The sequence below is a fragment of the Eleutherodactylus coqui genome, chromosome 8 (assembly GCF_035609145.1).
Source record: "Eleutherodactylus coqui strain aEleCoq1 chromosome 8, aEleCoq1.hap1, whole genome shotgun sequence".
Taxonomy (NCBI): Eukaryota; Metazoa; Chordata; class Amphibia; order Anura; family Eleutherodactylidae; genus Eleutherodactylus; species Eleutherodactylus coqui.
The window spans coordinates 77,625,846-77,643,666 of record NC_089844.1 but is presented as its reverse complement, the minus strand read 5'-3'; the positions used below and the strand labels follow the sequence as shown (position 1 = coordinate 77,643,666).

General features: G+C 42.9%; 1 protein-coding gene across 1 annotated transcript; it reads left to right on the top strand.

Annotated features, from left to right (window-relative positions):
* The first annotated feature begins 1,115 nt into the window (after window positions 1-1,115).
* Window positions 1,116-16,164, top strand: KLHL23 (kelch like family member 23). Its single transcript, XM_066575891.1, has 4 exons — window positions 1,116-1,187; window positions 2,139-3,353; window positions 7,907-8,059; window positions 12,484-16,164. Exons 2-4 carry the CDS (start codon window positions 2,141-2,143, stop codon window positions 12,792-12,794), a joined length of 1,677 nt encoding a protein of 558 aa, XP_066431988.1. The 5' UTR covers window positions 1,116-1,187; window positions 2,139-2,140; the 3' UTR covers window positions 12,795-16,164.
* The last annotated feature ends 1,657 nt before the right edge of the window (window positions 16,165-17,821 follow it).

The following is a 17,821-nucleotide window of genomic DNA, read 5'->3' as shown; positions in this document are numbered from 1 at the left end:
GACCAGCAGCTGATAGTAGAACTGCCTCCTTTGGTTCCAGAACAAGATTTTGTCCTGAAACTAATGTTGCTTTAAAGAAGCTATTTGCTGTAATCATGACCATTTTCCCCTCAGGGACCATTCACACGAGAGTATTTTCCGTCTGCGTTCAGTCTGTAATTTTTACGGACTATGGCCCCATTAAATTAATGTATTGAGCTGTGTTTTTACGTGCAAAAAAAAACAAACATCCATATCACACATATCACAGACGAAAATCACCCATGAACGTCTATGGGAGTGTAAAAAATGCTGTGAAAAAGGATGTTACATGCGTACTCACTGTGTATCTTTTACCCATGCTGCTAGTAGACAGTGGGTAAAAGTGACATCATTTTGGGTCTTCTTGCTTTATTTTATGTGCATGTGAAAAACAGAGTAAATATGGATGCAACACAGGCGTAAAAAATGTGCATGCAAACCAAAAACGTACACACGCATGCAGTGACAACATGGCGTTTTTCACAAGCCAGTATTGCATATACAACTGTTAATGAGGGCTTGTAATCACTTCTAAGAACACGTCTTTTCCTGAGCCAGATCGCTGAAATCAGGTGATTTCTATATCTTAGACGCTGCTGGCTTTTATTTTACTTACAGCTGGAAAGTACAGCAAATGGCAACTAGATTTGTGTATTGCTATTGATACAAAATACATTCTATTCATATGTTTATCAACATTAACATACAGCAGCAGTGCGTGTTACTTGGATATCATCATTATAATAGTGTGATGCATAACGTATCCTACAGGAATATATAACATTGGTAGCGATACATGAACTATGTACAAACTAGCAAATATCCAGTGGTGCCTATTATTTGTAACATAATGATTGCATAGGATGAGAAAATCAATATATCCTCCTCCGCTGTGTGAGAGTCCCAGTATAGTGACCTTTGGTGGGGATGGGAAGAAGGATACTGTGTATCAGTGCCGGGGATGGGGAGCAGCTGGGATACCAAAATAGGATGTGACATTCCCTCCCCTTTGCAAAGCAACTCTCTACAATTCCAAATCCCTGTGTGCAGCTCATGCCAAAGATGGTCAACAAGGAGGCGCTGTATCCAATGGCATCAGGCTGGGAAACACTGCAACAGCCAAGCAGCTGAAAAGACATTAACACTTCACAGCCCGGGCTCTGCAGGTAAACAAAAGAATGCATGTGAGGCTTCAATGACATGTGATAAAGCACAGACAGGTATGTGTTGCACCGCAGGCACACAGATAAATGTACCCATAGATTGATGATCAGAACTAAATCCAATCAGCATACGGGAGACCATGAAAAGACAAAGGGCTTTAATAAAATGCATAGCAGTGAATGGGATGTTGCAGTGTATAATGTACCTATAAAGTGCATCCCCAGTCTATGATTGCAGAGAGCATTGTTGGGTGCCTATTACCACTAGGCACGTAGATAGGAAGTTATAGAGCGGATATATTATTGCTTGGATTTGCATGCTTGTGTTGTCAGTGGCTCTGTGCCATAGTGTTAGTGCAGGAGGGAGGTGACTTTATCCTAAGGCTGACAGCTCACAGCTAATCCCAGTAGTGGATAAGAGAAGGCATTGATGGTAATAGGTTTGCAGTCCTATCTTACAACCTTTGGCTTTATTTACAATAACATAACCGCAGGCGGCGGCGCAGGGGGCTGAGGCTTCCCACACAATAGCATTTCATTGTGGTTATTGTCATTATGGCATGCTGTAATCTGCAGGAGAGGAGGTATTATTTTGGGAAGCTGGATAGAGTTGGGTAAATAGAAGATGCCGTTGACTGATGTTTTAGACCTATTGCAGCTTGACCATTGAAAAGTATAAGGACGGGAATAGAGATACTGAATGTAGGCAAGTGATCCGTGGTAATGTATGCAGAATGTACAGTATTTTGTGTGTCTTTGTACTCTAAGCTAATGTATTGCTACTATGTAACCTTGTAATGTATACAATGGCACACAATGGGCTTTCACAAATGCATCCTGGTATTAGGTGTCATAAGACTTAGGAGTCTGTGTGTACAGCTATTCATTCATACGTGATGAGTATTAATATTATCACTTTTCTTCTCCTTTTACGCCGTCCTTATTATTTTACAGCCATGTCACAAAAGGAGCTTGACGATTACTGTCTTCTATACAATGATCCCACGCACCACGTAGATTTCTTGGACTCATTTAGGACATTTTATAAAGAAGGTCTATTCACGGATGTCACCTTGATGAGTTCCTCTGGTAAGATCTTTCAATGCCATAAAGCTGCTTTGGCTGCATGTAGCCACTACTTCAAGGTAATGTTCACAGCGGATATGAAGGAAAAGTCCAACAATCAGATCAAGTTGTCGGGTATTGACCATTCCATCCTAGAAGCGCTGCTGAACTATACTTATACTGCACAGATCAAGATAACCACTAAGAATGTCCAATGTCTTCTCCAAGCTGCTGACCAGCTCCACTTTGTGTCCGTCAAGGAGGCCTGTGAACAGTTCTTGGTGAGACATCTAGATGTTGATAACTGTTTAGGAATGCATTCTTTTGCAGAATTTCATGTGTGTCCAGCTTTGGAAAAGGAATCTAGAAGAATGATGGTTTCTAAGTTTCAAGAAGTTTGGACTCAAGATGAGTTTGTGGATGTCAGTCTTGAGAAGCTGCTGTATATCTTCTCTCAGAAGAACCTCAATGTATGGACAATGGAAGCTCTAATGCAGCCTCTGATTAGATGGGTTGCACATGATTCCAGGAATCGGCTTGAACATATTTATGAACTACTGAAATGTATTGAAGTTGATGTAGATGAAAACTACCTCAGGACCTCTTTGGAGTTGCACAAGAAGCACCTACTCAATGAGAATAAGATCCAGTCTTTACTCTACTATGCTTTACGGACTAAGTCACAAGAAGTGCCCAAAAGATCAACGGCCAACATGTTTATAGTTGGAGGCTACTACTGGCATCCCTTATCCGAAGTGCATATCTGGGACCCTGAAAGCAACACCTGGATTCAGGGAGCAGATATGCCTGATCACACCAGGGAGAGCTACAGTGCCACCAGTTTAGGACCTCACGTCTATATTACCGGTGGTTACAGGACAGATAACATAGAGGCACTGAACACTGTGTGGATTTATAATACTGAGATGGATGAATGGACAGAGGGAAGCCCTATGCTCCACGCAAGGTACTATCACTGCTCCGTCACCCTGGGTGGCTGCGTTTATGCTTTAGGAGGTTACAGGAAAGGTGCTCCTGCCCAAGAAGCAGAATTTTACGATCCATTAAAAAAGGCCTGGTTTCCCATTGCAAACATGATAAAAGGTATGTAGATTGTGAAAGCTATCCTTAACCTTTACACCAACTCAAAAGTATGCAGGTTACAATCTTTAGTTAAAGTTCAGTGAAAGTTTTATATATTGCACAAATATTGCACACCTATGGAATCTAAAACCACAACTACAAGTCACGTTCTTTTCAGTATCTTGAAATTGGGTCCAAGGTGACGTCACTACATCAGTTCTGGAACACGTGACCTGCCGGTGTATACGGTTCTGTCAGTCCTAGTCATCAAGGGTTAAACATCTCCCTGCTGCTATCTGGTAATTGACAGTCCAGCTAGCTAATCAGTAACCTTATTACAGTTGTTTACCTTCGCTAGGTTGATTGACAGCCCAGTCAGCTACTTTCTTATGATATATAAACTCCTCCTTGCTAAGGGTGCTGGTTATACTCCTTGTACTCTGGCCCTGTCAGGGCTCTCAACATACCTGTCTGTTGTCAGTTTTGTTATTTCTGCACACCCGTTTGTTGTCAGTTTAGTACTCTCAGCTTATCTGTCTATTGTCCGTATTCTATATCCACGCCTTCTGAAGCCCCTGGTCCAGTTCCCCAGTTCCTCTCTAACTTTGGACCTTGCCTCGTACAAGCAGTGGGGGCATCCTTTTCTGGAAGGGTGTTCCGCTTCAAGACTTGTTCAGGGTGTTCTGTTCAGATCAGTGCCCGTGTTCTGTCTGGTCTTGTGTGTAGCTACCATTATTTTCCTGTATACATGCCTGTCCAGAGTTCTCCGGTATCGTCAAGGTCTTCGATTTGGGAAGCATGCTCTAGGTTTGTCAGCAGTCTTGAACAGACATGACATTATTATTATTTTCTTTATTGCCTTTTTATGACTTGATTTTGGCAATGGCTGATGTGAAATTGTCAAACTGGTAGAGTTACTTGTGAGTAGGGCTAAATTCACACAATATTTGAGCATTGCACTAAGAGGTCTACATTTTTAAAGAATACTAAAAGATGTAAATATATTGTCTGGCTTTTAGGTTTTTGTCATAAAGTGAAAAAGTTAGCCTTACTTCTGCCAAAAATATATGTGCACAGAATAACCCTACAGCTATGATGCTGTTTATGTCTATGTACTCTTCATATACTTAGACCTACACAATTGGTAGCAGAGGGCCCCTGTGCAAGGAAAGTACTTAGGTCTCTTTATGTATCAGCTAATTCTTTGTGAGCGAGTTGCTCGTCATAAAGCTCCTTTCTAGCAAGTTGCTCAATAAAGAGTGCCAGATTCTTAAATGGCTTGTAATCCACCAGTAATTATGAGCAACAGCAATTAACAGCCCGTTATATACAATCACATAGACAGTAGGAAGCACTGCATGGCTGACCTTTGGCTATAAAACTAATTTTACACAGGCGAGCGCAATATCGGGCCGATATCAGTACAGTTGCGATCGGCAAGTATTTCACATTTTTTTCAATGGGAAACCTTGCATCGCACTCGCGTGCACCTCGCACATGCAATGTGTTTTCCAGCCCCATTGAGGGAACACCCAAAGATAGGGCATACCACGTTTTTTTCCCCGCACCGTGATGCAAGAAAAAAGAAATCGCTCATGCATAGGAGCCCATTCAAAAGAATAGGGTTTATATTCATATGAGATTTGTGTGTTTCGCTAGGCTGGATTCACATGAGCGTATTCATACATGGGTGCGCATGACTGTAGCGTTTCTTCAGATTGAACAATGCTTTTTTGTGCGCTCATCTGTGTATTTAAGGCTGCGTTCACACATGGCGGAGTAGTTTGTTATTGAGTTTATTGTTGCATATTATGTTTTTCTGCACGGAATTTCTGCAGGTTAATAATTTTTAAGGTATTTCTAGCGGTTTCAGACACTTTTTTTGCTGCATACACGGAGGCCTATGGACAAAAACCGCCGCGGAAATGTCCAAAGAATTGACATGCTGTGTCTTCAACAACTACAATGCAACAACAATTCCGCCCTGCAGCAGTGCAAAACAATTCCGTTCTGTGAGAACAACTTTTTGCCAAAACTCATTGACTTTGGCTTGTACTGCAAATGCAGCGGGTTTTCCATCCTGCGGATCTGCAGCGGCAAAACGCAGCAAATTTGCGGCAATTCAGCCCCATGTGAACCCAGCCTTACTGTACTTTTTCCTCAAGCAAGGGCATGCACTAATTGAAATAGCTAATTAGTCTGAGTTCCAGATGTTCTTTTCCTGCACGATTACAGTGGTTTTTACACATCTCCTAGCGTATTTTGCGTGTATTTGTGCATCCTTATTGACTTATATGGGGATTTTGCGGTGCAAATGTGCAGGAAAATAGAGCTTGCTGGGTTTTTTTGACCAACCAATTAAAATCAATGGGTTCTACCCTCTGCATATTGCGTGAGCAAATACACCCGTGTGAAGCCAGCATAAGGCCCTTCACACGGTCGTAGGCGTTTTTACGTGGCCCGCCGGCGCCCTAAAGACATGTAAACAGGCACACAAATCTAACGTTCAGACGACACGGGCCCCGGCGCATATACCCCGAAGCCGTGATGCCATTGCCTCCCCTTCGCCAGCTGACCTTCTTTCTACCTCCCTCCGGCTATTTGCAATGAGAGTGGGCGGAGCTAAGCACCTGCCACTTGTCCGCAGCCAGCAATGGGAGAGGGCAGAGCAAACAGTCGGAGGGGAGGAGGAGAGAAGAGGGAGGAAATTTAGCAGTCACACTGCTAAACTGCCTCCCACCTTCCTTCTCCGTCCGCTGTCATTGGCTCCCATAGGAGTCCATGCAGCGTCCAACGTATTCCGGACGGAAAGATAGTTCAACGACTAAAGCGCCTGCTGCTATATTGGCCCGGCCAGGCGCTTTTACGCCGCGGGAATACGGCCATGTGATCTGATGCATTGGAATCCAATGCATCAGATTGCAGCGTATATCGGCCAGCCGTGAAAACAGCGGCCAATATACGCTCGTGTGAAAGAGCCCTAAGGGAGCCTTCACACTGATAGATTATTATGCTATCAAAATCTACAGGTCTAAGTGTAGATTTTGATTTTATAAGCGCTGCGGAATAAGTTGGCGCTATACAAATAAAGATTATTATTATTTTGATGCAGAATTTTGCCATTTTCAACTACACATGAAAATTCGCGAGTGAAACATGGATTTTTGCGTACAGTGGAATAATCAATTTAGTGTGAAAGCATCCTAAGGGGCTACTTATGCAGCCTTCCGAGATGAAGTGGCATTGGCACAGCAATTTCCTACCAACACTGCCACTTTGCTCTAGTGACTGACACACAGCAATTAGACCCCCACTGACCAGACTGGATAGCATATCCTAATGATAGCCTTAAAGGAGTCTTCTCATTGACAATCTATGTTCATACTGCAGGCAGTGCATGCTTGGTGTGTCAGGAAGTGTTCCCAGCATATGCTTATACTTATATGGACCTCGCATATGCAAAAAATGTGTCTGCTTGGCATTCATTCACCTGGTATGTGTCAGCTTCCTATTTTGGCATACATTTGCCTATATCGGATGTATATGTTGGGCAATTTTCCAAGTGTGCATACCTGAAGTAGAGCACAAACCTAATGTTAACGCATACCTGATATTCCTCAATGTAGCAGATTGCAGAAAGCACAAAAAAGTGAAATATACAAAAAAGCAAATCAAAAGTGTGTGTTAAATTACTACTTCCTTTTTTTTATAGCGTTCGCACTTCAGGTGTGACCCAACAACCCCTCTCACTCAATTTTTGCCGCTTTGACCCTGCACAGCTGCTAGTGTGTGAGAAAGGAAAACAAAAATCACATGTCACCATTAGAGATGAGCGAGCACGCTCAGTAAAGGCAGTTACTCGAGTCAGCACCGCTCTTCTCGAGCAACTGCATACTTGTCCGAGCAAATGCGGGAGGGCAGCGGGGGGGGGGGGGGGGGGGGGGTGGGGGGGGAGGTATAGATCTCTCTCTACTCCTTCCCCGCCCCCCCCACCCGCATTTGCTTAGACGAGTATCGAGTATGCAGTTACTCGAGAAGAGTGATGCTCGCTCGAGTAACTGCCTTTACCAAGCGTGCTCGCTCATCTCTAGTCACCATCTTTCTAAACCAAAATACCAAAATAGCGGAGTGGAATACTGGGTATGTTTGATATTACCTTTGAATTTTGTATGTTTTTAGCAGTTTTCTACTTTACCTGCTGTTGAGCATGTTGGTGTTTGCAGTTCAACAAAAGCTGGAGTTGTTCCCCCCCCCCCCCCCCCCACTCTAGTGGCGGAGGCCTCTGATTGCAACAGTGGGTTGTGCCAAAAAGTGTTCCCCCATCCTTAAGTGTTCTCCAAAGTTTCCTGCTTGTATCTCCTTCTGGGTGGCTCTGACTTTTGAGTCACCTTATATAATTTGTTATCTACTTGCAATTGTGTAAGTTGCAGATTTCTACATTTTGACAATCTATCACTGTATAATTTTGTTATCCTCACTTTTCACTTTAAGCACATTTTCATAATTCTCTCATAATGTGTATTTGTCAGCAGGATTTACATATTTGTTTATGTTTCATGTAATTCTTATGATAGGTGTTGGAAACGCAACGGCCTGCGTGCTGCGCGATGTCATCTATATCAGCGGAGGTCACTACGGGTACAGAGGGAGTTGCACGTACGATAAAATTCAGAGCTTTCACTCTGATTTAAATGAATGGAGCATCTTATCAGTGTGTCCACATCCAGGTATGGGGCTGCTAGGGTTATATCAGTTACACTAAGAAGCTATGGATACAATCCTCTTTCAAAATACGAATAAGAAATATATATAGGTGTGATTTACAAGGTAGAAAAAGTGGTAAATGTGCAAATTTCACAGTCCTGAAATATTTTCCATTCATTTCCACTGAAAAGAACCACAATGGGTTCTTCTGGACTGCAGCAGCTTCCCTTGTGGTATCCTTACAAGGACACCATCCTTGTCCAGTGATTTTCTAATAGTGGACACATGAACTGAGGTTTTGGCAGTTTGTAGACTCTTCAGTGGGTCTGCTGCTCTTACTCTTTAGTTCCTTCCCACCTCCTTCGAGATTGTCCATTGTGATCTTGACGTGATCTTAATAGAACACCCACTCCTAGGGAGAGAAGCAGCAGTTTTCTTCATTTGTAGATAATTTGTCTAACAGTGGACTGATGTACACACAGGTCTTAAGCAATTTTTTCCAGCTTCATATGTTTCAATAATTCTTCTGCTGATGGCCTTGAGGCATGGTTCCTACTAAGAAAATTTTCTTAAGAAGGACAAATTTATCAGTAACCAGTTTGTATGTGCCTTTATTTGATGGGCAAAGCACCTGTAAAACACACGCTTCCAATCTCAGCTCCTTAAATGGGTTTTCCAGAATTAAACTATTGATGACCTATTCTCAGGATAGGTCATCAATAGTTGATTGGTAGTGGTCCACCGCTTGAGATCCCAGCCAATCAGCTGACTAAAGTGAAAGCAGGCTCCAGTGAGCGCTGATGTCACTTCAGTCTATATCAGGCAAAGTACCGTACAAACCAAGCACTGCGGCCACTTCAATCAGCTGATAGGCAGAAATCCTGAGTGGTGGCTCCCCCACCAATCAACTGTTGATGACCTATCCTAAGGATATATCATCAATAGTTTAGTACCGGAAAACCCTTTTAATTGAAACATCGTTTGCCAATAAGGTTTAGGAAAAATCAATAATACTGAGGTTTACTTACTTCTTAGAGAGGAAAAAGTTCTTCCAGCACACAAAAAAAAAATAAAAACTTGACTTTTATCCTATGCTATTTAAAAAAACATGCTGTAGCAGAAAATAAAGGAAAAAAGAAAGAACGCTTTTACATGTTTCAAGCCAATTAGAACTGGCTCTTAGGGCTCATTCACACAAATGTAATTTCACCCCATATTACACAGTGAATGGAGTCAGTCAAAGTACATTGATTTTCATTGATCTATTCACATTAGCGCATATTCGTTGTGCATAATACGCTCATAGAAAAGAACACAGCATGTCCTTTTTTACTACATATTACACACGGAAGGCCCTATTGCACTGAGTATTAAATGATGTACATACACTATACACTGCATACACGCAGAATTTTTTAAAAAAAAGAAACTAATCACACTGCGGATGACAGCGTGCGTGACATCTGCTGTCATATGCAGTGTACAATCGCAGCCACACGCAGTGATAACCGGCTCACACGGCAGTAGAACGCAGCGTTTTACGCATACGGCCGTGTGAATGAGAATTATTACTCATAATGCAGTTCCCAAGTTGCTGCTCCAAAGCTAAAAGCAACAACTGGCCCTTTGGGCTCTTTCACACGAGCGTATATCGGCCGCCGTTTTCATGGCTGGCCGATATACACTACGATCTGATGCATTGGATTCCAATGCATCAGATCACATGGCCGTATTCCCACAGCATAAAAGCGCCTGGCCGAGCCAATATAGCGCCAGGCCGCAAAGATAGTCCTGGAACTGGCAGCCACTGCATAGACTCCTATGGAAGCCAATGACAGCGGCCAGAGAAGGGAGGTGGGAGGGAGTTCAGCAGTGTGACTGCTAAACTCCCTCCCTCTTCTCTCCTCCCCTCCGGCTGTTTACAATGGGAGGGGCGGGATGGGGTGGAGCTAGCCCCATCCTCACTCCCATTGCAAACAGCCGTATGGAAGGAGAGAGGAGGTGAGCCCGTGAGGAGGAAGAAAGGGGAGGCAATGGTATTGCGGCCTCAGCGTATATGCGCCGGGCCCGTGGCATCTGAATGGGCGCACAAACCATAGATTTGTGCGCCCGTTCAAGGGTTTTTACAGCGCCGGCGGGCCACCTTAAAGCACCTATGGCCATGTGAAAGTGGCCTTACACACATGTTCCATAATTAATTCATTATTAGCTAATTATTTTGCTTCACATATCAAAGTACATCAATTCCTGCAAAAAAAAAATCAATAAATATACATAAAATCTGTATCATAATTTAGTCATTGAGCGGCGAGTATCAAACATAATCCAAAAAGCTTCCCTATTACATAGCACAACTTCCCAATCCATGTACACAAAACGTCTAAACTGCCCGAATGCACTAAAGCAAAGTGTTGAGACACTGCTGAGTCCTAAAATGGTATGAATCTTGTACATGTTCGATAATGCATTTCCACAAAGGTCTAATTGTGAAGCCAACATACTGTAACCTGCAAGAAGATCAAGTAATAATATATACCACATAAGTGGTTGAACAAGTCATAAAAGAAGCTATAAGATGTATTTTATGTGTAGCACAAAGAAGGACAAAGCTTGGAGTTGGACATATATTTACAGCAGCCACATAATAACGTTACATGTATATGACCAACAGTAGAAAGTCACATGTTGGAAGAATTAGCTTTTTTTAAGAATAATGGAAGGGGAAAGAACATTGCCTATTGTATGAACCCTTCTGGCAGAGAAATTGTATCCTCTTTCCAAAAAGTGAGTCTGAATTGGCTGTCTGTTTACAGAAAGGATAAATAAAAATAATCTTGTTATTTGTATAGCGCCAACTTATTCCACAGCGCTTTCAAGTAATTTATTAATTACCCCTCAGCAAGCTGGGAATTCATTTTACTGACCTCGGAATGATGGAAGGTCGAGTTGACCTTGAGTCGGCTACCTGGACCACGCGGGGATTGAACTCGCAACCATCAGGATAAATATTTTTTCACAATAGACATGACTTTTTTATAGTCACTAGATAATTATGCAGTGAAAAAGGTACATCTTGTTTTATATCTATTCCCTATTCTTGAAGATCGCAGAATGTCCACTCAACTTATATTTGATGCAATTCGATATCCTTCTTGGATTAGAGATTGATAATTACTCCTGTTCTGTAACTATCCAGAAATATATGGACATTCCTTAACCTAATCCGTATCTTCACTACATAAACGAAGTGCCGGCAAAAATTCTCCACTGTCAGATTCCTGACACCATGTGCTGGATGACAACTACTATCATGAAGAAGGGAATTGCAAGTCCTAGAGTTGCGATACAACATAGTGAATATCTTTCCACACTGTTCATTACCTATTAATAAAAGGTCCACTTGAGACATATTAAATGAGAACGGCAAATTCATCTTATTGTTTCAATCGGAAACAAAATCCGGCACAGCAGACGGACGACCTCTCCAAACACAGAGGAGGTCGTCTATATATCTGCCATAAGAGTAGATGTCTCCTACAAACACCATCCTCAGAATTAAAGACTCTTCCCATACCGCCACATATAAATTGGCAAAAGACGGTGAAAAGGAGGAGCCCATAAGACATCCACGTTTGTATAAAAAATTTGTCATGAAGCTTTAGATATTTTTTTGCTACAAAATAATTTTTTTAATTGACACATTAGAGAAACTAATATACAGGGGGTGGAAAAAAATATGGAAACACCATAGGAAATGTGTGGGATTTTAATCATTAGCACTGAGCTGCCCTTTTGACCCCTGCTTGGCTGAGAACTTTCCCAACAAATTTGTGTTTACTTCACCTCTTGCCCTGCTCTGGGTGGTTTTGGTGAGCCAGGTGGTCACAGCAGCTGATTGGCTCAAACCTCACACCCGAAACTATGTGTCTTAATGGATGGGGGTATTGAGATTTGTGTTAATTAAGTAATGCATGAAAAATTGATGGTGAAGGATATTGTACCAACAAAAAGTTATTTAGTGTCTTAGGACAAGTTCCATCTATATTTGCTATGGTATCAATCAAGACGTCTTTCTGGCATGAAATTCAACCCTTTTTTCTGTACTGCCACTTGATGTTCTGATAAAATACATGCAGATCAGTTGACAAATTACTGACTTCTTCTCCCCACACTGCGGAGGATTACTCAGTGTGCGCAATAAAAGACACAAGCGGTATAACAGTTTTTGTGTTATTACTTTAGTTAGATTTTGGCCATCTATAATTGAGACTTGGATAACAATCAGAGCGAATGTTATTACTAATCAATGCAGAAAGCTGGGTCATTTTAAAGGGTTCATTCACTTTTTATAGCAACTATATAGCCAAATGAGCACGTTGTTACTTTGTGGTTGATATGTCATCTATGAAAATATCTCAGTTTAATGATTGTCTTTCGCTTTCCTCAGAGTATGGGCTGTGCTCTGTTGCACTACAGAATAAACTTTACTTGGTCGGAGGACAGACTACAATTACTGACTGCTACGATCTTGACAGCAATCAGTGGATCGAGCTGGCGCCAACTATGGAGCGGAGGATGGAATGTGGCGCAATTGTCATGAATGGCTTTATATACATCACTGGAGGCTACTCCTGGTCTAAAGGCACCTACCTGCAGAGCATAGAGAAGTACAATCCTGAATCTGACAAATGGGAGCTGGTGGGAAATCTTCCCAGCCCTATGCGTTCCCATGGATGTGTCTGTGTATATAATGTATAGGTCTGGGGGGACAGTAATGTACAGGAACGTGCAATGTTTTAGCTGTAGTTAAATTATTCAATGTGAAGTCTATGGAACTATTCACATCTTATTGGGTAATGTCTAGAGGTATATCTCGAGAGTATTCGGCAATGTATACCTACAACAGAAGTTTTTGATGTAGGCCGGAATATAGTGGCATATGTTGGTCATGGACTTCCATTGTCAAAAAATGTATACCACATGGTACACTTTTTTTTTAAACTGTGTTCCACTGTATAGAAAAGCGCAGTATACCATGCCTTCCAATGCAGTGGAAAAAAAGGTATGCCGATGCATACTGGCCCACTGTATGCCAAAAGAACACTCATAGCCTGGGTAGGGAGTGGGGGGAGCTATGGACATGTCAGGGAATGCTCCCAACATATACCTCTGATGTGGCCTAAAATGAGATGCAAACGGAGTCCGATATGTCAGCTCAGGTACATGGGATTAAACTGGTCCCAAGTTATTAGTCAACTGGCACTGGTCGAATGCACTAACTGGCCTTATGTGATCTAGCTGCCGCTCATCCAACCTGACAGGCTGCTAAGCTGAACCCATATCCACTTACTGAATATTTTGATCTCTATTGTGTATGACCTTGCTTAAAGAGGTTGTGCCAAGTTATAAAGTTATCTCCTATCCACAAGATAGGAGATATATTTATGAGTTATGGGGTTTGACCACTGGGACCCCCACTGATCTCGAGGACGGGGGTCTGCTCAGTCCCCAAGTAAATAGCGTGGAGGTCATAAAGGTGCGCCACTGCTCCGTTTACTTTAATGATAGGGCTGGAGATTACCAAGTGCAATCTCTGACTTGGAAACTAACCGGACCTCCATTCTCTGGATCGATGAGAGTCCCAGCAGTTGGACCCCACCTGTGGATAGAGGATAACTTTATAACTTGGTACAACCACTTTAAAAGAGTTCTGCATCTTCGTGTAGTCTGTTTCAGTTCCTTATCATTTTCAAGATATCTGCCTTCCATTACTTAATGGATTTGTTTGTATCCAGAGGCTATAATTCCTTGACAGACACTCATGTGCGTCTAATTACAAAAAACACTCTGATACAGCCATGCCCTTGTGTGTGCAGGACTAATTTTCAAACAGCAAGCAGAGATCTTAAAAATGGCAAAGAAATGAAACACCACCTGCATTACAAATCTTTAAAGGGGTTGTCCCACTTCTATCTGTTTTGCTCAAGAAAGCAAACAACTCCATACATTGTGCAGTGGCCCGTGTTGGTACTACAGGCTGAATGTCATTCACGTCAATAGAACCCCGCCTGCAGTACCAACCTGGACCACTGTGCAATATACAGAGCTATCTGCTTCCTGCAGCAAAAAATCTAGAAATGGGACAACATTTTTAATCATATAAAGGATTAGCCATATTCACATAAGACACGCAATTTTTGTGCAAACCAGTGATTGACTAAAGCAGTCCGATGACTTGCGTTGTTTCATTAGCCTGCATAGAGGATAGAAACACACAGAAGTTGGATTCATAGCAGCCCTCTCCCAATGTCATTTGTCAGCATGGACAATAATAAGCTGCTGCCACCATGCACCAAATCTTTAGACTACTCAGGCAACAAATGCCTGGATATGGGCGTTCAGGAAGATAAGGCAACAGGTAATATCAGGTTGATTCATTACTGCTTTTATACACACCTATGCTAGAACTTTGGGAAATGTTTGTTTTAACAGGATATGGACTAATAAAGATGAGCCGCCCCAAACAGCTCTGCGATTTATGCATATGGCGCTATCACTGGACTTTTCGAGTATCTGCCTGCTCGTCTGCAAAGATGCGGGGGGCAGCCGGGAAGAGCGGGGGTAACGGGGGAAGATCTCTCTCCCCACCCCCCAGCTCCCCCCTACTCACTCCCGCAACCCACCGCTCACCCCCGCTGGAAGCCGAATCTTTGCAGACGAGCAGGCAGATACTCGAAAAGGACGATACTCGCTCGAGTATTTGCCCTTAACGAGTATGCTCGCTAATCTCTAGTCTTCTTAATATTTTTATGCTTTTATCAAAAAATACAGATACCAACTGTTATTATTCTCCTATGATATCCCAATGACTCCCAGATGTCTTCTTTAAAAGTCCTATGATCCCTGAAAAAAAAGCTGCCCATGGACCAGTGCCCATTGGTTTTGCCAGTTGCTGCAATCATCTGACTACCTAATGCACACTGGTTATTGGTAGCGTATTAAACTGCCAGTGCGCTACATCTGCTGTGTGATTAGCCAGCGCTGCTCATGTGATCAGTGCTGATTAATCCTTCAGCTGCTTGAAGTATCTCGGACTACCAAAAATAGTGTGCATGAGGCCGGTTTCACATCTGCGTTGGAACCGTAGGCTTCGCCACACTGCATGCAGCGCTCTTTCTTCTGTCCGAAAGCCGGCGGAAAGCGAAGTGACCCATTATAGTCAATTGGCTCGTGGCCGATACTGTTTGGTTCCGTCTAGTTATAACCGTTCGACCGCGGTGATTCCCCTTTCCTGCTCTCTGAACAGAGCAAGAAGCGGAATCCCTGCCATAGATGTGAAACCACCTTTAGGTAGTTAGAAGATTGTGATGGCCTCATTCTCAGGATCAGTGGGAGTACCAGCAGTCAAACCCCCAGCAATCAGCAAGTTATCCCCTAGCATACCCACTGGCATACCGACTTAAAAAAAAACTTTTGACATGTCAGAGTAACATGTTAAAAGTTTTGATCAAGGGGGGTTCGGGTGCTGAGACCCCTCACTGATTGCTGAAACAAAAGGTGCTGCCCTGTTGACCCAGGCTCTGTGCCCCTCCAGCTGTCCTCATTAATGTCACTAGTTCTGCTGGTCCAGCGGTAAAAGAAGGGTTCCATATTTTATCATTTAACTGTTTTTAGGTAAAAGAGCACATTTTTCCCAACAAAAAAAAACCTGCTACAGCCAGTTATTCTCTCATGGTGTATAGGGCGTTATGAAATGCACTGTAAACAATACGTTTTTTGTGGCATCTATCTTCTTTATATGTGAAATTTTTAATATTTGGTGATTTTTGTATTTCCATTCCGGTTTGTTTTTGAATCTTCAATGGCCCCAGAATACAATGCCATAAAATGTAAGAATTTCCTCTCAAGCTAACCTGATCAGCTTAGGAAATGAGCGCTTGTTAAAAATGGGATTTTATAATGTTTAATAGTAAAAGAAATAATTGCTGTAACTGAAAGCACAAATGTTTTGGCCATAAAGTGACCATTTTTCTCTGTACAGACCGGATTTCTATGTATATACGGTACACATTTTTTATGTTGATCTTTGTCGCTATAAATGAGGATGGAATAAAGAACAAATGAGTATGTGGCCAATATGGCGGAACTAAAGTACTGTATTATTTGTGAGTGCACACTACTAAGAGTGTTTTAGGGTACGGTTCCACAGTGCATTACTCCTAGTGTGGCCAATGCCCGGCCCACCGGAGCCACTGAAGGCCACAGATTTTGCCAGCAATGCTGCCCTTTTATGCTGCCCAGTGCATCGGCCGCAGCGGGTGGACCGAGCTTCAGCCACATTGTGATTCCCGCACTGTAGGAGCCTGATATACCCGAAGTGGGTTCTACACATGGCTTAGAGGCTGAAAATCACATCACTTAGATCGGTTTCATATGAGCTTAAGCCTAGTTGCGTGCGCCTGAGCACTGCGTTTTTGAAGAATTAACTAAGCTTTTTTGCGTGCGCATTGGCATATTTTACTACTCCTTTTCTGCCCGCAAGGCATGTTAGTTTGCACACGGCAAACAAAGATGCACCGATTGAAATGGCTAATTACTGTATATACTCAACTATTAGCCGACCCGAGTATAAGCCGAGTCAATAAGTTTTACCACAAAAAAATGGTAAAACTTATTGACTCGAGTGTAAGCCTAGCTATACTCGAGTATATACTAGGTAAAGAAAAAACCCCCGCAATGCTCACCTTCCAGCCGGCGTCTGTGTTCCCGGCGTGATGCTCTCCCCAGCGGTACGGCAAGCTGCTTCAGAATTCTCCCCGCTGTCATCTCCCTGGCTCGTTTTTGAATACCCCCGCCGTCAGCGCTGTGTGAGGAAGCACTGTGATTGGATTGAGCGCCAGCCAACCACAGCCGGCGCTTGATAAAACAATCACAGCCATTCAGTGCTGTAATTCACTGAATGGCTGTGAATGATCGAGCGCCGGTTGTGATTGGCTGGCGCTCAATCCAATCACAACACTTTCTCAACACAGCGCTGACAGCAGAGAAATTCAAAACCGAGCCAGGGAGATGACAGCGGGAAGAAGGCTGAAGCAGCTTGCCGCACCACATGCTGGGAAGAGCACCGCGCCGGGGACACAGGTGCCTGTTGGGAGGTGAGAATTGCGGGTTTTTTTTAATCTCACTTGAGTATAAGCCAAGAGGGTCTTTTTCAGTACAAAAAAATGTGCTAAAAACTCGGCTTATACTCGAGTTTATACAGTAGCTTCAAATGTGTTCTTTTTTCAGTGTAAGTATTGCGCGCCAATTTGTGCACCCCCACTGACTTCTCTAGGGGCATTTGGTGCGCAAATATGCAGAAAACACAGCATGTGCGTGTGCAAAATACACAAATATGAATAAACACGTTGAAATCAATGGGTTCCATCCTCTGCGTATTGCGTGCACAAATACGCCCGTGTGAAGCCGGCCTTAGTGAGGGAGAGTTACAAACCAATGCTGAGTCAGGGAGCGTTTACACAGCGCTATTATACACGCTGTACGACTACGCCCAGGGACTCCGCGACGGCAGCTGAAAGCAGCCCTGTGACAGAATCCGCAAATGGAAACAAGAACCATTCACTTCTATAGTGAATCGGACGCTTATTCGGTCTCCGTATTACAAGGTTTCCGCTTTATTTGGAGTATAGAAACCTTGTAAAACGGAAACCACAGAGCCGTCCAATTCACAATAGAAGGAAACGTTTCCTTTTGTTTCCGTTCGGGGATTCCGTCACAGCGCTGCT